This window comes from Eutrema salsugineum, unplaced genomic scaffold, assembly GCF_000478725.1.
Source record: "Eutrema salsugineum unplaced genomic scaffold, Eutsalg1_0 scaffold_11, whole genome shotgun sequence".
Classification (NCBI taxonomy): domain Eukaryota; kingdom Viridiplantae; phylum Streptophyta; class Magnoliopsida; order Brassicales; family Brassicaceae; genus Eutrema; species Eutrema salsugineum.
The window spans coordinates 189704-211531 of NW_006256901.1; the positions used below are offsets into that span (position 1 = coordinate 189704).

Sequence of the window (21828 nt, forward strand, 5' to 3'; positions counted from 1 at the left end):
TTTGATTTTCCTGTGGACTTTCTTCATATACAGCTTCAAAATCTGATTTATATAATTTCACCGCTCAGTTTTTTTTCTTGTGTAAAAAGGGTCTGTGTGTTTAATTTTCTTGCATTTTAATCCTTGAATCTGAACTATACCAGTAGAGAAAAAAATCACAGATTTCAATTTTCAAAAACAAAATTAAAAGCAGATAACAATGAATTACGCAAATTTTCTGTTTCTCTGGTACTTGTATATACATACATTACTGAACTGTACAAAGCTACATACATGTGTCCTTGGACTTGTTAATTTCAAGAGGATAGAACAAAACGAAACTCCATCTGATTCTGCAACATAACAATTTATCTCCAAGAAGCTCAAATATTTCTGCTATGGGAACATACAACTATTGTATCCTAAACAAGTAGACTTGCCTAAGCAATTCCCTGACTTTCTGAGCTCTAAATCTCAGCAGTATGTGCTTTAAGTCCACACAAGGCTTCTATGCTACCGCTTCAAAGTTGTCCTCCTCTTGACTCTGTGTCTCCTAGAGACTTGCATACAAGTTCAAGTACGCAATCATAAGTGGAAATAGCAAACTTTAAACCTGGATCATTGACAAAATGCGTGCAAAAACCAGCCCTGAACGCAACCAAAACCCGAATAATCCGCAACCTTGCTCTGCATTTTTTTGCACATTCATCATCGCCTTCCGCTGCCATTGTCTCCAAACTCACGAGGCTTCGCTTCCGTGAGATCAAATACTACTCCATGAGCCCAAAGTAAGAAACTTTAGTTCTGTTCAAAAGAATCTCCACATGTTAAGTCAATACTCTGAATCCTTACCGACAAAATTGGGCTCGTCCGTTCCATTTGCAGATCGCAGAGAATGAACGATAGCGTTATGTACAGCTGCAGTATGACTGAAAATGCAGTTCAACAAGTTACAGGATATACAGCTTCTGCGACTCCAATAAATGTAGCATCGAATGGGTTCAAGAAGGTTGTCTTGGTAAGCTGTTGAACTCTGTTTGGACCAACCGAGTGACTCAGGATATCAACAACTCCATCATAATCAGATTTGCTTTGTACAGTGAAATATAGGCACAACAATGAAATGGTCATACTCATCTAATCCCACACAGTGAAGGACATAGTTTTGTGTCGACCAAAAAGGAACAAGCTTTCACAATGAATACAGATAACACAGCTACAGTCCACTACAAGCCACCTAAGCTAATTACAATGCTCATGCACTAGTCTAACACAAGGTCTTAAAATTCGGATGTAGATAAAACTGATTGCAGAGAATTGCACTAGACCTTGTCTCTTCTTGGAAATTCCTCAAAGTCAAATATCCGAGCAGTCTCAATACTTCTTATTACACTTCGACAAGGATTAACAGTTCCAAGCTAAAATACATATATTAGGGACATGTTTAATACTCCAATTAATGGTTGATCATACGAGAAATAATAATATAGTGAATGTTAACCACTTCAAATCATGAATATCAAAGTATAAAGAAAAAAAAGCATTTCACCTTAAAGTAAGTCTTGAACAATTGGCAAGTGAAGTAAGTCTTTAACAATTGGCAAGTCACATATACTGCTTCGACTCGTTTTGAACCTTTACCCTATAGTTTAAAACTAATTAAGGAGCCAACAAGAAACTCAACACAAATGTAAAATTACCAAAGACAATTTCCTGAAGAGAGATAGACAAGGCAGCTTACAGCAAGAACTCCAAAAACTTTCATGAGAAGAGATCCAGCCGCTTTCAATTTCGCGGGCGATTTTCCGTTAGAGGTCAATTCTTTATCAGTCTGCATTGCGAACCAATCATGCTCTTAGAACTCAAAACTCGGAGATATGACACTAAACAATTTGGTTGAGTGATATAAACGTGAAAGACTACCTTTTCAGCAAGAACTCGAACATCATAACAAACTACATATAGAGCTTCCAATGCCTAAGCAGATTCTCAATTACGAAACTCTTGAATAAAAGCGCTGCACACATATCGAATCCACCAAATATCATACATTGTGAACACAAAAAAAGGAAGCTTATCTATTCTACAACAAGTAACAACCTGAAATCAAATTACACATCAATGGAGCAGAGCTGAACAAGAAACTTTACTTGGCAAATTTCTCCAAAACAAGGTAATCTTCAACTAGATTCCCAACCCGGTAACTTTGTAGAGAACGAAACAAATGAGTTAGGATCTCGCCGTTTTCAAAATTTATCAGTTTGTCTTATCAAACTGCTAGCACGCTGCATCATTCAAAGAGTAAAATTCACTGGATTCAGCTTTTTTGAAGCTCTCCATCATAAGAATCTCGCTAACTTGACAAAATACATTCTCAGACATCCTGCAAAATAAGGAAGACTCGCCAAATTATTCAATCCTCTCCAGTAAACATATAAACTCAAACATATACAGAGAGTGAGTTTATCATCACAATTTTATCATACAATTTCAAGCCCTTATCTTAAAATCATACTCATTAAACTCAAGCATAGACAGAAAGTTTTACCTACAACAACTTTCTCACAGACAGTCTAAGGCCCTAAATTAAAAATTCACTCATTGGTAAGGAGGATGACTCATTAGATTACACAGATAAAACGTAGTCAAATAAAAAAGCTTTAAATGTTATCATCTGTCTAGATTAAGTCACACCATACTAATACATTGTTTGATTAACACTACAGTAATTGACTTCTTGAAGGGCAATGAGGAAAGAATCAAACTTCTTTTTTCACATTGGTGTTTTAGTTTCGCCCAAATTCTTGAATTGTTCTTGTGGCCAACGTAAGAACGTCTACAAACGCAGAGAACGATGCTCGAAGAAGCCTTGCCTCTATTGCTTCAAAGTGCCTGTAAAGTTATCCGGTGAGAAAATATCAAAACTAGTAAACAAGTAGGGCTTGTCTAATTGAAAACAGTCTTAATCGATTTAAGACTGATTAAACGAGGACTTTGAGAAAACTCACACAGAGAGCTTGTTGTTTGATACAGACATAACTCTTCTCACTTTATCAGGTTGCAACTGCAATAATGGTGAAACAGATAAAGTTCTCTTAACATAAGCGAGATGGAAAAAAAAAAGATAAACTTTTGATGAAAATTAGAATTATTCATAAATTGGAAGTGAATTGGGAAATTTTAAACCTCTTTATCAACAGACAATGCTGTGTAAGCAATCAAAGCATGTTCTTCAGATTCAAAATTCACATCCAAGTTACTGCAAGTTGACAAAAACGAAAAACTCTGTAACATCAAAGATCGAAACTTTGGAGTGTAGATAAGAATAAAATAAAAATTCTTCAAATGTGTCAGACCCTAGATTTCTAAAATCGAACCCGTATGTTCTATTATCAGACACAGAGCAAACACATTACGAACAACCGGAAACAAAGAGCCGAATCACTAAAAGGGAGCAGAACTGAAAAAAATCCCAAATCAGAGAAGATGATTTTAGAATCAAAAGTAAGATAATTTACTGAACATACCAGCTGAAATCCCAAGTTTGGTTAGAAGGAGCAACTGCATGAACAATCGCAGCCATTTTTTAGCTGCTTCCTTCCTTCGTTAATGGAGGTTTCGGCCTAAAAATTGAAACTTTTTTTTTTCCGACGGGAACAAACAAAAGAAACACAGAAGCAGGGTTTTGAGTGGGCTAGGCTAGCAAAATGGGCTTCTTGTTTATCGCCCCAATATATTTGTTCATGATTATATTTCGAAAGAGGTTTAGAGCATCCGCAATGCAGTCTCCACAAGCGTCTTTAGTAATTTTTTTTATTAAAAAAATGAATGCAGAAGAGAAACAAGCTGAAGACGTTTCTTAAATAAAGACTGGTAAAAACGTTTTTTTTTTGACACGTGGCACTTTTAATATTAAACAAATAAATAAGAGATTAAAGTAAATTTCTGCGTTGCGGATCACGTTAACTTCAAAAGCAAGTGCTGATTTCTCCATCTATATACTAACTAACTAATTAACGAAAGATACATTGAGTAATGAGAGATCAACAAGAAAGAGGAGATGCTGATGATCATTACTCATCAAAAGACTAATCGTTCGATTCAAATCTATGGATGTCAAAAAATTCTACGAACATTCAAAAAAATTTGATTTAATATAGTGTCGTCTCATCTTGTTCTTGTAATGTTTTCGAAACGAACTTTTTGATAACATCACATACTGATGATGCTGTGCAGACAAATTCCACAAGTCAAGATACGATTAGACTTTTCGGTTTTCTTCTCCTTCTAATTAAGTGTACTCTCAGTTACTAAACATAAAATAATAAGCTTTTGAACAAAACTCTTGTTCTTCTAACTTATTTTCCAAGTATTTTACGGAATTTGCAGCGAGTATTCACTTAATTCAAATTTTAGTACCTAAGCACCGTGACATATCGCAAGTTAATTAAAAATTCAAACCACATCAGAATTTACTCACAAGAAACACAAGCATAATAAGAAAAACTACTAACTCCTTTTAAGAAAAATAATGAAAATTAAGGAGGGTAGTGTTATATGTGTAGGCTAGAGATTTCGGTTTCTTCTTTACTATATATGTAGCCATGATCAGTCTGACGTTGAAAGGGAGATTGATGTTAACTTTGTTTATGTCACTTGCAGTTTCTTTATGTTATCCACAAACTCAGTTTGAAACTTTCACTGTCAATATTTATCATATGAAATCTATTTCTTTGGTTTTAAAATTTCAACAAAGCCCACTTGAAAATTTGTCAACCAACTGAGAAGTCGTTTGTGTGATATTAACAGAAAGAAACTCTTGGAATATCCCAAGTTGCCCTTTTGACTTAATATTTTTTTATTATTATTGTATTTGATTTCAAGAGATAGTGCTTCACCATCAGCCAACATGGCTATATAATAATAATCTTTAGAATCAAAGGTAGATGAGAATGAAACAAGTTTTTCAGAAGAGGGTGGTATCGAACTTTCTATGAGAAATTGCTGCTTTTTTCACTAATGGCGCGTTACAACTTTCTTCTGTTGATTTTATTCGCAAGCTTCTTTTCTGCTCTTGTTCTTCTTGTTCGTGCTCAAGACCAATCAGGTACACAAAAATCTTGCAAATGTATAACTATGGCTGCGTTTTCAAGGCTTTAAATCTCTACATGTGTGTTTATACTACAGGTTTTGTCAGTATAGATTGTGGTATACCTGAGGATTCAAGCTATAACGATGAAACAACAGACATAAAGTACATTTCAGATGCTGCATTTGTCGAGTCAGGGACAATTCATAGCATAGATCCTGAGTTTCAGACAAGTTCTCTGGAGAAGCAGTTCCAAAACGTTAGGAGCTTTCCTGAAGACAAGAGAAACTGTTACGATGTCCAGCCTCCAATGGGAAAAGGCTTCAAGTATTTGATCAGAACACGTTTCATGTACGGTAACTATGATAATCTCGGAAAAGCACCAGAGTTCGATCTATATCTTGGGGTCAATCTATGGGACTCCGTTAAAATAGACAATGCAACTACAATAGTAACCAAAGAGATCATACAAACTCTTCGTTCAGACCATGTTCATGTGTGTCTTGTTGATAAAGACAGAGGAACTCCATTCTTGTCTGCGTTAGAACTCAGGCTCTTGAAGAGTGATACATACGAGACTCCTTATGATTCATTGATTCTGTTTAAAAGATGGGATCTTGGTGGGCTCGGTAATCTTCCTGTCAGGTGAAAAATGAATACTTTCTTTATTTGTATTGTATCTTTGTGATAAATTCTGTTTTTTTTTTGGTCTTTCTTCTTAAAAGTTGGTAATAATGTAGGTACAAAGATGATGTTTTTGACCGGATATGGATACCTCTGAGGTTTCCAAAGTATACAATCTTTAATGCATCGCTCACGATAGATTCAAACAACAACAATGGATTCCAACCCGCTCGTTTTGTTATGAACACTGCAACTTCACCTGAGGATTCAAGCCAAGACATAATCCTTTATTGGGAACCACAAGATCCTACTTGGAAATACTATGTTTATATGCACTTTGCAGAAGTTGTGGAACTTCCAAGTAATGAGACAAGAGAATTCTCTGTTTTTCTAAACGAAAAGTCAATCAACATGACTGCCTTTAGCCCGCGCTACTTGTATACAGACACACTTTACGTTCAGAACCCTGTGAGCGCTCCAAGACTCGAGTTTCTTCTTAGACGTACTGATAGATCCACGCTTCCACCAATCATTAACGCCATTGAAACATATCGTATCAATGAGTTTCTTCAGTCACCTACTGATCAACAAGATGGTATAATTTCATTTTCTCAAAACAAAAACTTTAACCCTTTTCGTTATTAACTTCATACTTATCCATTTTTGGTTTAAATTCTAGTTCAAGCAATTATGATAATCAAGTCTAACTATGAAGTGAAGAAGAATTGGCTTGGAGATCCTTGTGCTCCCTATCCTTGGAACAATATCATCTGCAGCTACGTCGATAACGAGTCTCCAAGAATCGTTTCTGTGTATGCATTTCAACAAATGCTTATATCTGTTTTTTTTTTTCTCCCTCTTTCTCTGTTCTCACAAGAGTTGTGTGATTTGCAGGAATTTATCCTTCAGTGGCTTGACTGGTCAGATTGATCCAGCCTTCTCCAACCTTACCTCATTACAGAGACTGTCTGTATTTTCGATTCGATCTTGGAACTTTTGTACACATAGTTTTGGAATCTAAAACTGATGCAACCAAAAATTTCATTTCAGGGACTTATCAAACAACAGTTTAACAGGAAAAGTACCCGATTTCCTCGGAAATCTACATAATTTGACGGAGTTGTAAGTCTTGATTACACAAACAATGGTTTTAATAACCTGGAGAATTTATGTTGATTTCACCTATATGTCTGCAGAAACTTGGAAGGAAACAAGTTAATGGGTGTTCTTCCGGTGAAACTACTGGAGAGATCAAACAATAAATCGCTTTTGCTACGGTTGGTTCATGATTACCTTTGGCTTTTATGCACAATGCAGATGATCTGTACCTGATTGACCATTTGTATTTATGTTTTGCCCTTGGGCTCATGTTTTCATACTAATCTCTGCTCGTAAGAGTTGGCGGGAATCCAGACCTCTGTGTTTCTGCTTCATGTCAAAGTACGAATGAGAAGACAAAGAAGAATGTATACATCATTCCATTAGTAGCATCTGTCGCGGGAGTTCTAGGTCTTTTAATAGCAATAGCTTTGTTCTTGCTGTACAAGAAGAGACATCGAAGCGGTAGAAACATCAAGAAACTATATATCCTGAAATACTTGTTCTTACATTTCTAGGATTCCTTGTAAGAAAATTTTATTATGATATCTTTACAGGCGGCTCTAATAGTATTAGGAATGGGCCATTGGACACAACAAAAAGATACTACAAATACTCAGAAGTTGTGAAAGTCACAAACAACTTTGAAAGAGTTCTTGGGCAAGGAGGCTTTGGAAAAGTATACCATGGTGTCTTAAATGACGACCAAGTTGCTGTCAAGATTCTGTCTGAATCATCGGCTCAAGGTTACAAAGAGTTCAAAGCAGAGGTCAGATTTTTATATACTTTTACAGGTTTTGTCTCTATAAAGTGAGTTATGGAATGATATATTGGGAATATGCATCCACTTGATTATCATCAGGTCGAACTTCTCCTGAGAGTTCATCACAAGAACCTAACCGCGCTTATCGGATACTGCAACGAAGACAAGAAGATGGCGCTTATCTACGAGTTTATGGCTAATGGAACCTTGGGAGATTATTTGTCAGGTAAGTCTAGCTCTCTTCTACTTAGTTTGTTCTCTGGTCTTTTTCTCTAGCCAGAGGAAACTGAACCTACCTTTTGTTTTCTCTCCTAATCAAGGGAAAAAATCTTATGTCTTGAGCTGGGAAGAGAGGCTACAAATCTCATTAGATGCGGCACAAGGTTTGTAATAAATGGATCCTATAATTCAAGGTTGTGAAAATCAAATGAAACCAAAATATTCTTGTGCTTGTCTGAACCTCAGGGCTTGAGTATCTTCACAATGGTTGCAAGCCTCCCATTGTACAAAGAGATGTGAAGCCGGCTAATATACTAATCAACGAGAAGCTACAGGCCAAGATTGCTGATTTTGGGTTATCAAGAAGCGTTGCATTGGAGGGAACTAACCAGGATTCAACAGCCGTAGCTGGAACTATTGGTTATCTTGACCCTGAGTAAGTAAACAACTACTTTTACACTATGTTCTGGTATTAGCTGTTTACGGTTTCTGAGACATTGTTTGTACAAAATGAAGGTATCACTCGACACAGAAACTAAGCGAGAAGAGTGATGTTTACAGCTTCGGGGTGGTTCTTTTAGAGGTTGTCACGGGCCAACCGGTGATTTCACGTTCAACAACAACCGTAGAGAACAGACACATAACGGACCGGGTTGAGTTGCTTCTGTCCACAGGAGATATCAGAGGCATTTTGGATCCAAAGCTAGGAGAGAGGTTTGATGCTGGTTCGGCATGGAAGATCACTGAATTAGCAATGGCTTGTGCGTCTCGTAGCTCTAGAAACAGACCGACGATGAGTCAGGTAGTGTCTGAGCTAAAGGAGAGTGTAAGCTTAGCAAGAGCCGGTGGTGGTTCTGGTGACAGTAGGGTTACAGAGCCGGCGATGACGACTTTTAACTCGGGAATGTTTCCTCAGGCGAGGTAGATGATTGTTGAATCCATCTGAGTTTTTAATTTCCAGAAACTGGAAAGTTCTGTGTGGTGTGGACTGGAGTGTGATTAAGAAGAGAGAAAAAGAACAAGGTGGATGTTGTGTTTCCTTCGTCAGAAAATCGAAGTGTACAAGAAGTTTCATGTTTAAAAGGGTTTTTGTCATTTTCGCTGTTGATCTTTTGTGTTTGAAACTTGGGATTTCTACCAAAAATATTTTTACAGCTTAAAATGTAGAAATGTTAAAGACTGAACCTTTTAAAAACGCTTTAAGGAGCTATTGGTTCTAAATCACCATCACATAGAAGGAGATGGAGATCCATCCTTAGATCTTTCTAGCAGGTTCGCTGCATACTTTTTTCCTTCCATTTTTCTGCCGAAATAAACCCGCATCGTAAATTCAGTGATGGCCTCTTCTTTTCAATCTTCGCAGAGTAGAACAGAGCATAACAGAGTAGACTTGAAGCAACAAAACAGAGCATAGCATAACAGAGCAAAACAGAACACCTATATGAGTTCACAGAGAAACGACTCTTGTATTAGTATTGTTTGCACTTTGGATTCATTCAAGATCTTACCAAGAATAATCCTCAGGAACACATGGTTCATAGAGCGTATTAGAATTTTGAGACAAGAAACATTATGTTCTTTAATATATAGGATAACTTGTATTGTACGAAAAATTCTCATGGGATATTATGATAAGGATATGATTGATTTGGTATTATGACGATTGTGTAAATGTTAATTTAGGAAACAAGATTCGTACCTTTTCTCCTATATACGTAACTCGGATACACAATGAATAAATCAATAAACAGCAAAAAAACCTTCTCAAATTCTCTGATTATCGAAATGACTACAAACCTACAATCATTTGGTTAGATATTGCATGTTGGACATATTTCCTTCTATATTTATTTGCGAAACAATTGGGTCCAAAATCGTATGAACATACACTTGAGGAAAGTCTCCTTTTAGGTGACCCTTTAATACATTGACTTACTATAATAACGCATAGTTGCTAGTGACGAGTAAGATCTAACACGTCTTGGTCGCCTATCCTGATTTACGCAAAGTATTGTCAAGGCTAAGACCTTGACTCAAAGAAACTTAATTTCGTGAAAATACGAAGGGATCCGGTTGCCAAAATAAAGTTCATGTAAATCTTGGCAAGAAATGTTCGTTCTCGGAATAATAATTTCTCATTTTGTAAGTACTTAGGATATTGGTTAGAGTCGTTTAATCAATAAATTACATTAAGTGTTGTATGTGACACTAACAAAAAAATTAAAAAACTAAAGAATAAATTTTTAAGGGGTAAGCATTGACATGATATCCTGGTCCAAAATTTGCATAAACCCTAATCTTAGAAGATGCTTCGTTGACCAATCATATATATCAGAGTCTTATTGACCATGTTATTTAATATAAACCGACATGATTTTACAATAAATCTAAATGAAAATGAGTTTTGAAGTATCTTATTATGACGCATAATTAGTCGTCCTTTACTTATACAAGCTCTCATTACATCAACGATAGAGCAGCTTAGTCCAAGAGAAAGCAATCCAATCAAGTAAACGGTGATGTTAAGCTCTGTTTCTTTCACAAGCTTTGCTCTTCTACTCTTTCTTGTTCATGCTCAAGACCAATCAGGTAACTTAAAACTCTCTTTGCTCTGTTTAAATTATTCAGATGCTTGTACATATGATTATAATCTTCTTACATGAGTGTTTACAGGTTTTATAAGTATAGATTGTGGGATACCGGATGATTCTAGCTACAACGATGAGACTACAGGTATAAAGTATGTTTCAGATTCGGCGTTTGTTGATTCAGGAACAAGAAAGAGCGTAGCAGCTCAGTTTCAGAAAATTGGTTTTGATAGACACTTGTTGAACTTGAGGAGTTTCCCTGAAGGCAAAAGAAACTGTTACCATGTTCAGACTCCGAGAGGCAAAGGTTTCAAGTATCTGATCAGGACCCGTTTCATGTACGGTAACTACGATGGACAAGGAGGAGCTCCCGAGTTCGATCTCTATCTTGGAGTCAATTTCTGGGACTCTGTTAAACTCGACAATGCAACAACTATACTCAACAAAGAGATGATCACCATTCCACTTACAGACCATGTTCAAGTGTGTGTTGTTGATAAAAACACAGGAACTCCATTCTTGTCTGTCTTGGAGATACGAGGTTTGTTGAACACCACTTATGAGACTTCTTATGATGCACTTAGGCTTGAACGAAGATTGGATTATGGCTCAATCAGCGATCTTCCATTCAGGTAAACCATGATTAGAAACTTAAGATCATTTCAAAATTCAAGCAGAAACTTTTGTCTCTGCTTTTCATGTTTCTCTTTTTTTTTTTTTTTTTTTTTTATGTCCGAAGGTAAATCCCAGGCCATTCGGGCTCATGGTTCAGACTAATCCCCTTAGCCCCAACATCCTTTTTATGTAAACCCAATAGCAATCCATATGGTTGAATCCAAGAGTTAATGTGATAATTTCGCATCTAGGGATATTCGAACTATGGCTTATATCCACATAGCTGAATCTTCCACTACAAGGGAACCACCCCACTACAATTTCTTGGTTAGCATTTCATGTTTCTCACACACATACTTAAACTTGTGTAGGTACAAAGATGACATCTACGACCGAATATGGACACCTCGTTCATTTTCTAGTCCACTTTCTGAATTCAAGACAGTAAATACATCTCTCACCGTCGATCAAGGTTTCCACAATGGCTACCAACCAGCTCCTACGGTCATGAGCACTGCAGCAACACCGCGAAACGAGAGCCAGTCCATGTTGCTTGTTCTTAAACCTCTCGACCCTAACGCAAAGTTTTATGCATACATGCACTTCGCTGAAATTGAAGAATTTAAAAACAACTTGACCAGACAGTTCGACGTTTGGGTAGACAATACAGTACTCTCTCGCTTCTTTAAGCCTAGGTACTTGTTCACCGATACAGTCTCTACACCCGAACCTGTGAGCGGAGCTAGCCTTAACTTCTCTTTATACCAACCCACTAGCGATCTTGGTGGCTTTGTCCTTCCACCGATCATTAACGCCCTTGAGATCTATCAAGCCATTGAGTTCCTTCAGATCCCAACTGATCCACTAGATGGTAGTTTAAGGCTTTGTATGGTACAAAGTTTCCCTCCTCCAAGTTTTCTTTTTTGTTTGATTTTGTTCTATATATTTGCTTTAGTGGATGCCATGAGGAAGATCAAAAACAGATATAGAGTGGAGAAGAACTGGCAAGGAGATCCATGTGTTCCTGTGGAATATTCTTGGGAAGGTGTTGAGTGTATCCAAAATGATAACAGTACCAATCCAAGAGTCGTTTCTCTGTAAGTTAGTGTTAAACTTAGATATGTGTTCTGTTGTTGTGTTCGTTTCTCTGCTTTGTGCGGTTTTGCTTTGGCTTGCTGTTTTCTATTATGCTCTGCTCTGTTTTGCTCTGTTCTGTTCACTCTGCTTTGTTCGGCTGTGCTCTGTCTTTCTATGTTCTGTTATGCTCTGCTCTTTCTTGCTTTGTTATATTCTTCTCTGCGCTTTTTTTGCTGTGTTCTATTATGATCTGCTCTGTTTTGATGTGTTCTTTTCTAGTTTCTACTCTGTTTTGTTCAGCTGTGCTCTGCTCTGTTATACTCTGTTTCTTTCGTAAAGATATCTATTTGGTATTTCTAGGAACATATCTTTCAGTGAATTAGCAGGCCAGATCGATCCAGCCTTCTCCAACCTTACATCTCTTAAAAAATTGTCGGTATTTTTTATTGGTTCTACATTTAATTACTATTGATGATCTATGTTGTATACAAAGTTGATAATCCTTACTAACACAATCAAATTTCATTACAGAGATATATCAAGTAACAGTTTAACAGGAAATATACCTGATTTCTTCACTAACTTACCAAATTTGACTGAATTGTAAGTCATTTCAACTAGTCCAAATACGGGTTACAAAGCAAAGAACGTCTTTGAATTGACGAGTTAATTCGGCTTTATATCGGCAGGAACTTGGAAGGTAACAAGTTAACAGGCATAATTCCAGCTAAACTTCTTGAAAGATCAAAGGATGGATCTCTTTCCTTAAGGTTTGCAACTCGATAATTTTTTATTTTCTGTTTACTTCTTCCTATGTGAAGTTGATTTAGAAAGCTTTGAAAATATTCATTCCTAACATTTCTACATTGTAACTTTAAAGATTTGGTAGAAATCCGAAACTTTGTCTCTCTGCTTCATGTCAAAACATAAAGAAGAAGAAGAATGGACAAATCATTCTATTAGTAGCACTAATCATAGGAATCGTCATCGCTCTTTTGACGGCAATAGCTCTTTTCTGGCATTTCAAGAAAAGAAAACAAAGAGGTACGATCTTGAAAACAACATTTTTTTCCTATAAAGACTCGTTATTAAACGAAACACTTATAGGTGCAGTTGGTGTGAGGAATGGACCGTTGGAAACAGCGAAGAGATACTTCAAATACTCAAAAGTTGTGAATATCACAAATAACTTCGAGAGAGTTCTTGGCAAAGGAGGTTTCGGGAAAGTTTACTATGGTGTCATAAATGGTGAACAAGTTGCAGTCAAGATACTGTCTGAAGAATCAGCTCAAGGTTACAAAGAGTTTCGAGCAGAGGTTACTTTTCTTACATTTTCAAAGACTTAATTTTTCCAATTTTTTTTCACTTCACTAAACCTAGTTGAGATTCTCAGGTTGAAATTCTGATGAGGGTTCATCACACAAACCTGACTTCCCTTGTGGGATATTGCAACGAAGGAAACCATATTGCGCTTATATACGAGTATATGGCTAATGAGAACTTAGGAGACTACTTGGCAGGTTAGTTAATATGTCTACTTTGTTCACTACACTCATATGTATTGAGAGAGGAACTTTGGTTTAATTTCGTTTTATCAAAGGCAAAAGGTCATTTATCTTGAGCTGGGAAGAGAGGTTGAAGATATCATTAGATGCAGCTCAAGGTTCGGGAAATCTCATCTCAAAATGACAATTAACTAAACACAAGATGCTAAAAATGAAATCAATGAAGTTTGTGTTTTTCTTTTTGTCTATGAAAAACATTCAGGGCTAGAGTATCTTCACTATGGTTGTAATCCCCCTATAGTTCACAGAGATGTGAAGCCGACAAACATCTTACTAGATGAGAAGCTACAAGCCAAGATAGCAGACTTTGGTTTATCTAGAAGCTTCCCTGTTGAAGGAAGTGGTCAGGTTACAACAGTTGTTGCTGGAACCATCGGTTACCTTGATCCAGAGTAAGTAATCAAGATCTTATAGTCTTTTTCTTGAAATGTCTCAACACAAAAATTTAAAAGACATAAAGCTCTTTATGTTCTTGAAATGGGCAGGTACTATTCGACACGCCAAATGAGCGAGAAGAGTGATGTTTATAGCTTCGGAGTTGTTCTTCTTGAAGTGATTACAGGCCAACCTGTAATTGCATCTTTAAGAGCAGAGAATAGACATATAAGTGATCATGTCAACTCAATGTTAGCCAAAGGAGACATCAAAGGGATTGTGGATCAGCGTCTAGGAGAGAAATTCAATGCTGGCTCGGCTTGGAGAATTTCGGAAATAGCTTTGGCTTGTACAGAGCAGCGTTCTGCGCAGAGGCCAACAATGATTCAGGTCGTTATGGAGCTGAAACAGATTGTTTTTGGTAGAGAGACTGATCAGGAAAACCATGGTGACTCGACAAAGTTGATTACTGTGAACCTGAACTCCGAAGAGGCTCCTCAAGCACGGTAGTGATATCTCCAGATTGATGAAACTCTTTGTTTCCATTTTATTTTGTACCTCAATAAAAACATTTTTTTTGTTACTCGGAAATGTTTGCTGAGTAACATGTATGCCAAAACACATAATCTTCTCTTAGGTCAAGTATCAAAGGGATATAATACTTATTGTTGTTTTCAATTTCTCTTGGTCATCTACTAATGTGTTTTTGTGCTGTTCCCAAATTATTGTCAGAGTCTATGATAATTTTACATACTGCCGACCCTGAACTGCATATTTTTTGCATGGGCCGCAAGCTATAGAACAAAAAATTGGCTGTTTTACATATTTTTTTCAAAAAATTGGCTGTTTTATCTTTAAAAATTTTCATGTAAACATAGGGGCCGCAAGCCCATGCTTGATTTGCTTGGGCTCAATGCCGGCTCACACTATTCTCCTATACTTCGATGCCACTCCTATGATAACTGTGAGAGTTTTGTAAGAGTAAACGACAGCTAATCTTACGTAAAAGAAAACTTCAACTCTTTTCATTTTACATTTTAGTATATAACCATGCATGTTTATATCAAATCATAAGGTCAGTCTTGTATATTCTTTGGTTTGATTCTTGATGTTGTGAAAGAAAGAATCTTGGACTGTATCTTTTGGCACATATAATTATATTTACTTCATGTTTTTATTGAGACACAAATCAAATAAGAGTTGTTCTTCATCACTCAGTAAAATCATCTACCTTGCTTGAGGAATCATTTCGGAATTCAGATTCACTGTAACCATCTTTGTTGAGCCACCCTGGTTTTCCTGATAGTTCACTCTGCCACCAACAATACCTGTTTCAGCTCCATAACGACCTGACTCATCGTTGGCCTCTGTGTAGATCTCTGCTCGGTACAAGCCAAAGTTATTTCTGACATTTTCCAAGCCGAGCCAGCGTCATATCTCTCTCTCAGACGCTGATTCACAGTCCATGTCTCCATTGGATAACACTGATCTGACCTGATCACTTATATGCCTCTTCTCTGTTCTTGAAAAACATCACTCTTCTCAGAAACAGAGACATAAGAGAGTAGACTTATACTAGAGTCATAAACAGAGGAGAACAAAGGTTACGATCATATTTTTTTTCTGGGTAATAAAAGAAACGTCCAGTGTTTGCTACTGTTTATTGTAGTGCAGATTCTTATCAATCAAAGTGATGACATATGTAAAGTTCATCTGAGGTTGATCTAAAGTACCATTCACGATGAAACCTTGAAGGAAACGTAACAATCCATGGAAAGCAACAAACAGAGATTGGAGGAAACAAGCATAACAGGCGAAAAAATGGTAGTATTGAGTTTAGAAAGATTACTGTAATGGTTATATTACTTTATAGCATCACGATGAACTCTGTCTAAAAAGTGGAAGAAGCCACCAAGCTAATTCAAACTTTATAAAAATATATAGTCAACAAAGACGTTTAAGTCAGCCAAAGATCATATAATATAGCTTCCCATGGTTTGCAACCGTATATACAACTGCCTCAATTTCAGTCATTATCAGCATATGCAAACAACGCATCAGGAATGGGTTTGATTTCTTTTTTAAGGTAGATGCGATGCTTCTAACTGCCCGCGAGCTGGGAATGCTTCACTCTTCATCGTCTGAGTCTCCATGTTTAAATGAGTAAATTGGATCTGGAAAATGCGCTAGCTTGACTTCCAGCATCTCATTCCCCGGAATGTTCAACTCCATGCTAACTTCTACCTCTTTTGTAGATGAAGAATCGTGATCTACCATTTTAAAAGCAAGGAAAAACATGTGTTAGCACCATAGATATCACAAGAAACAACCACAATACATACAGTAAACAAAGAAGAGAATCATATCTATTGGAAAACAATACATATACAAAAGTCAGCTCCACTGCATTACACGTTCATTAGATAAGAACTCCAAAAGACAAAACATAACATTCTAAACGTATCACCCTAAAGATCTCATTTTTCAGGTCTTTTAAAGCTTGAAAGAGTTCAAAATTTTTGCTTTCTCCCAGAGTGATGGTTTTATAGAGACATGGAGGAAAGTCAAGGAGATTTTACCTCCCATGGCGGATGAAAATTTTTCTCAAAGGAACCATTTTTAGCATAGATATCACAAGAAACAACCACAATACATACAGTAAACAAAGAAGAGAATCATATTCATTGGAAAACAATACATACAGAGAATACAAAAATCAGCTACATAGCATTACATATTCATTAGATAAGAATTCCAAAAGACAAACCATAACATTCTAAACGTATCACCCCTAAAGATCTCATTTTTCAGGTCTTTTGAAGCTTGAAAGAATTCAAATTTTTTGCTTTCTCCCAGAGTGATGGTTTTATAGAGACATGGAGGAAACTCAAGGAGATGTTACCCCCCATGGCGGAAGAATATTTAACTCAAAAGGAACCATTTTAACACGCAAAACCAAAAAACCAAGTGAGACCCATAATCTAACTGAGACGATTAACCATCAAAGGAAGGTAATTTACGGATTTTATGTCCAATTTCAGGGAAAATGAAACTGAAAAATCTCAGCAAATACCTGGAGGAATGAAAAAAGAGGAACAAGGGCAGCCATTAGGAGAATATAGAGAGAGAGATTCCTCCTCCGTCAACGGATTCGTAACCTTGTCGACCAAATTAGCGATCTTCGCGGCCGTGTTCTGATGCGGCGGGACCCAGAAGGAGGAGCCAGGTGCGAAAGGGAGCCAATCTGGAGTCGAATTCTGAACGATGATCCTCCTAACGAATTCGTTCAGCTTCTTGAGAATCGCGGCTTCGGCTTCGGCTTTAGAAGTCGCCGATGAGGATGAATCGAGGTCAATCTCGATGAGCTGAGGCTTAGAAGAAAACGGCCGGCGGCTGAAACAGACGACGTTTGGCGCCGCGATCGCCGGCTCGTTGAAACGACGGAGAAACAATCTCCCGTGGGGGATTAGGGTTTTTGTCAGTAATCGGGACATTCTTAGAGAGAGAAGTTAGAGAGAGAAAGCGGCTTTTTCGAACATTAATAAACGATGACAGAGTTGAGGCGGTATCACGTGTGTGTGCAACTGAAACGGGTACGAAAAGGATCCGAGTTCGTGAGATCCGACCCGTATATAGAATTAAGAAAAAAAAAAGAATTGGACTTGAAATGGGCCGACTAATTAATCTGGTGGCTCTCTCAAGTTTAGAAGTGAGGAATAATCTTTTTCTTGGTAGAAGCGATCTGCAGGATCATATTTTTCCAAAATGTTTTGGAACTATGCTCGTGTATGTGTTATATACATACACACATTAACTATACGTAGATGCACACGTGAATATGGAAGTTGTGAGTCCATATGTCGTAACGTGTTGTTTATATTAGGCACGTGAATATAAGTCATTTCATATACATGAAATACATTTCATCTATCAACTATATTTCATTAATACACTGTTTATATTAGTTTTTATCAAGACGAAATTAGATACTCGAATGGAACATTAATTTTTCTGTTCCAATCATATAATGATTCTCCGAGCCAAATAAAACCAAACTACGCCACACAAACCATCCATATACCAAAGTTTTTGGTCCTAATTTTTTTTATTTTTTTGGTCGACAGTTTTTGGTCCTTATTAGAACTATTAATTAAATTAAAACAGATATTATATGTGTAAAAGGTAATAGATACACAATATATGCATATAAAGTGATCATTGGTCAGGTTAGCACAAGGCAAATCTTGAAAGCAAAAGGACTGTACAACACGCTTTTGTGATTGTAGCGGTTGGAACGGCCTAAGCGGTTGATGGTCCCAACAACTTCTAGTGACACAAACCTTTAGGAAAAAAAAGATTAGCCTTTCGAATTATGAGGCTTATATATACAAATTTTAATCATATTTACTTACATATATAGGAATGGACTCTGTTGGAGATAAATTCAATCATTTTTACGTGGACAAATCGCGTGCTTGCATATAGCGTTTATGGCTTTTTTGCAATTACGGCTTCATGGACCAAATTAGGACACGTATTGGGTCTAAGCTTATAGTATCGGATCTCGAATCCATTCGAATTTGGAAGATTCGGCACGATAAACCACTTGTTCCTGGACTCCTCGTGTCTGACAGTGCAAGCCACGCTGTTAGAAACAAAAAAGTCAAAAACCGAGTAGTCAAGAGGAGGAGAGACCACATTCTTTATGTCCTAGACCTAAGCTCGGTGATCTGGATGGATCGGGATATAAAGAAGTATGGCCAATACAGGTACCCAAGAACAAAGTCATCCATTCTCGGCAATCTAATCCCAATATCTAGGAAACCGGACCAGGTATGGTAGAATTTTGAGGTAGGAACACCGTTCAAATTTCTCCATTCGACAATAGAAATATATCTTAATCTGATTTGATTATCCATATCCTTACAAACCCACAAGATTGACATTTAATGCATTTTCCTTACGTGTGTCAGGCGATAGTAACCTTTCGCAGGAAGCAGGACGCGCCAATGAACGGTCTCACAGCAGGCACAACAAACCAAAGAAAGTTGGTGAGACCGTCAAAAGCATGACGTCATCGCAAGATTCGGACCCAGTCAAGTCGGATCATGGGCCGACCCACTCGACTCACTATCAGCGGATCAACCCGATATACTAACCTGGGTCAGGTAACTCCCTATAATACTTTATCCTTTCCCACGAGAAAGGGATTCACACTTTTCAATTATCTTAAGTCTCACGATATCTCTCTAGATACTTGTGGTTCTTAAGTTTAGACACTCTACATTTTCCGACTGTATTCTCCGGTCATTTCTCTTCATTTCTACTCCACGGCGGTTCTTAAGCCGTGAAGTATTTTACTTATAAACTCTTCTTTTTTTCTCTTTTCACTGAAAAGCTCATTTCCTCCCAAAAACCCGAGCACATTCTACGTTTTCAAGGACTCTCGGTCCATTTTCTTCCACTTGTTTTTAACTTTTTCTGTTTTTTATTAACCATTTGGTGGTTTTTGAGCTGTTTTATGACTTGAAAGTCTAGAGCTTTTGGAAAATACACTTCCATCATATTTTTCGAACCTTCACATTTTCTTTGTTTTACAGGATATTTGCTCCTGTTCGAGGAAAAAAAAATCCCTCCTCTTATGATCATACGTGCATACTTAGTATTTTCCGAGGGTATAGTGAACTTTTTCATAAGTGAAACACATTGCTTCAGAATCACATTTGAGGATTATGCTTTCTCTTTTAGATATCTTGACGCTTAAGGGAAATTGTCTTTTCTTTTACATGATTTCGTCTAAATAGGCAATGTTATGAGGTTTTTTTTTTTTCTGTTGTCAACTGGTTTTTAAATTTTTGATGTAAAAATTGCACAATTCGAAGAAGAAGTGTTTACAAAAATAACATCATCAACAAATATAGTTTTAGTTGTACCGTTGTACGTATGGACTAAACATCATGCCTTGAAATTTAAATTAAATAGCCAGGGACTGGAGAAAGCAAAAATAATTGAAAATATTTTAGAGCAAACCGAACACATCTAAGAGGTTAAGCGAACGAAATGCAACATCTTAACTAGAATTTTACGCAGTTCGATCATTTCAATGTCTTGACAATCTATGCTACGTGAAAAGATATCTAACGGTCAATATCAACGCTTCAGTCTCCAAATATATATAGTGACGAGAGACTTTTTGTATTTGACATTGTAGCTCCCATGCATGAGTTTTGTATTAGGATGTCCAACTTGCGTTAGGATATTATTGGAATATATGTTATCGTTCCATATATTTTCGATAGATATTAATTAACCTTCTAGATCTTTCCGTTTGTGATCTCATCACTGTGCAAAAGAGTTATCCTCTTCACATCTTGATTTTCGAATAATTCTCTACTGCTGGTTTTATGAGTTGTGTTGGATGAATCGTAGCTTCCTTCCAAGCCTTACATTTACTTATGACATGCTTGTAGTTTTCTTTATACAATATATGGTCAAATACCTTATCATTCCTAGCTTTCCAAATTAACTATATAACTCATGAAAAAATAGGATCAGAACTTATTGGTTCTTAAAATAGAAAATTACAAGAAATTTGATATAATCCAGTGTTTAACTAAACTATACATGTATAATTCATAACTGGACATATAAACATCAATTGTTTTCGCGGTACACTATCATGTGAAACATATATTACAAAGTCTTTCTCAAAAAAAAAAAAACATATATTATAAAGTGTCACGAAAAGCAAAATTGCAACGATTGGGCTCATACAACATTTGTCTTTTTCTAACCGAAAGGTAATTCAAGGTCCCTTTCACAAAGATCAACCCATATTCTAAGGGGGAACAAAAAGAAAAGAAATAGCAAAGTACGTTAAAAAAAATAGTTAGTTAGTTAATAACCTAATAAAGACAGAACTTTAGTTAGTAGTAATATATAATACTTATTTTCCTATACTGATTTATATAAGCATTGCAGGGATGTAAACTCCTAGTAGTTTGTTCTACAAGAGCGACATATCCTCCTAGGTTGGAGATCATGATGTACACTTTATCTAGAAATAATTGATTGTAAACATAATACGCAAACTCAAGTTAAGATATACCTAAAACAATCCATTTCCAATCGATTCAGCTACTTTCAAGTGAGCAATATTGTTATAAGCTACTATTTTACGTACATATATATGTATCCGATAAATTAGTTTAAAACTCAATTCAGAATTCCTCAGAGACATCGCTACTAAACTGTCATGGATGGGCTCATGCATGGTGTAGTTACGTCAACGATAGATAAGTAAAATTTCCAAAGGAAAAGAAGTAAATATATAACAGAAATGAAAATACGGTTTTTGCTTTGTTGGTTTTAGAGGAAGAATATATTTAACTAATTTTTGGACAAAGCAGGGAAAAAATATCAAAGAACACATGATGTGTTCGAACTAGACGACATTTTGTGGGAACAATTCTCACATGTGACCACGGATGATAACTTTAAACTGCCATATACATCCAATTCCTAATTTGTATTCCTTTTTCTTATTCTTCTAATCCTACACATTCAATACAATCCAATTTTTTATCGATATTTAATTATGATTAGTGATTACAATACAGTTACAATATTTTTTAAAAAAACTATAACGTTTATTTGATAATAAAAACTATAACGTTGATCTATTGATCTGTTATAGTCAACTATTACGACACTTTAACAAAAAAAAAAAACTATTACGACATTTTAGAATGAGACATGGGATAATTCTACCACGATTGTCGAAAATCAGTGGGTTATATTCCCACAAATTTTCAACCATTTTAACTTTGCAATGAA

The 21828-nt window shown here is 36.4% G+C and overlaps 5 protein-coding genes across 5 annotated transcripts; 2 read left to right on the plus strand and 3 right to left on the minus strand.

The window, feature by feature from the left end:
- Nucleotides 1–235: 235 nt before the first annotated feature.
- LOC112089659 lies at nucleotides 236–2198 on the minus strand. Its single transcript, XM_024160379.1, has 6 exons — nucleotides 1903–2198; nucleotides 1721–1810; nucleotides 1529–1621; nucleotides 1308–1397; nucleotides 832–1012; nucleotides 236–749 (listed from the first exon to the last, which is right to left on the minus strand). Exons 2-6 carry the CDS (start codon nucleotides 1742–1744, stop codon nucleotides 688–690), a joined length of 450 nt encoding a protein of 149 aa, XP_024016147.1. The 5' UTR covers nucleotides 1745–1810; nucleotides 1903–2198; the 3' UTR covers nucleotides 236–687.
- Nucleotides 2199–2600: 402 nt separating this feature from the next.
- On the minus strand, nucleotides 2601–3637 carry LOC18025808. The gene is made up of 4 exons (XM_006409014.2): nucleotides 3507–3637; nucleotides 3166–3238; nucleotides 2988–3043; nucleotides 2601–2871 (listed from the first exon to the last, which is right to left on the minus strand). The coding sequence occupies exons 1-4, from the start codon at nucleotides 3560–3562 to the stop codon at nucleotides 2766–2768; spliced, it is 291 nt and encodes a 96-aa protein (XP_006409077.1). The 5' UTR covers nucleotides 3563–3637; the 3' UTR covers nucleotides 2601–2765.
- Nucleotides 3638–4953: 1316 nt separating this feature from the next.
- On the plus strand, nucleotides 4954–8697 carry LOC18025810 (putative leucine-rich repeat receptor-like protein kinase At2g19210). The gene is made up of 13 exons (XM_006409015.2): nucleotides 4954–5086; nucleotides 5167–5713; nucleotides 5809–6287; nucleotides 6372–6504; nucleotides 6587–6658; nucleotides 6743–6814; nucleotides 6889–6969; nucleotides 7089–7255; nucleotides 7348–7559; nucleotides 7653–7779; nucleotides 7874–7936; nucleotides 8019–8208; nucleotides 8289–8697. Exons 1-13 carry the CDS (start codon nucleotides 4999–5001, stop codon nucleotides 8695–8697), a joined length of 2640 nt encoding a protein of 879 aa, XP_006409078.1. The 5' UTR covers nucleotides 4954–4998.
- A 1594-nt stretch (nucleotides 8698–10291) lies between these two features.
- On the plus strand, nucleotides 10292–14502 carry LOC18026029 (senescence-induced receptor-like serine/threonine-protein kinase). Its single transcript, XM_006409016.1, has 13 exons — nucleotides 10292–10361; nucleotides 10446–10992; nucleotides 11347–11846; nucleotides 11931–12072; nucleotides 12413–12484; nucleotides 12584–12655; nucleotides 12742–12822; nucleotides 12933–13096; nucleotides 13160–13368; nucleotides 13446–13572; nucleotides 13653–13715; nucleotides 13820–14009; nucleotides 14103–14502. The coding sequence occupies exons 1-13, from the start codon at nucleotides 10292–10294 to the stop codon at nucleotides 14500–14502; spliced, it is 2637 nt and encodes an 878-aa protein (XP_006409079.1).
- A 1387-nt stretch (nucleotides 14503–15889) lies between these two features.
- Nucleotides 15890–17539, minus strand: LOC18026030. The gene is made up of 2 exons (XM_006409017.2): nucleotides 17066–17539; nucleotides 15890–16262 (listed from the first exon to the last, which is right to left on the minus strand). The coding sequence occupies exons 1-2, from the start codon at nucleotides 17484–17486 to the stop codon at nucleotides 16120–16122; spliced, it is 564 nt and encodes a 187-aa protein (XP_006409080.1). The 5' UTR covers nucleotides 17487–17539; the 3' UTR covers nucleotides 15890–16119.
- Nucleotides 17540–21828: the final 4289 nt, after the last annotated feature.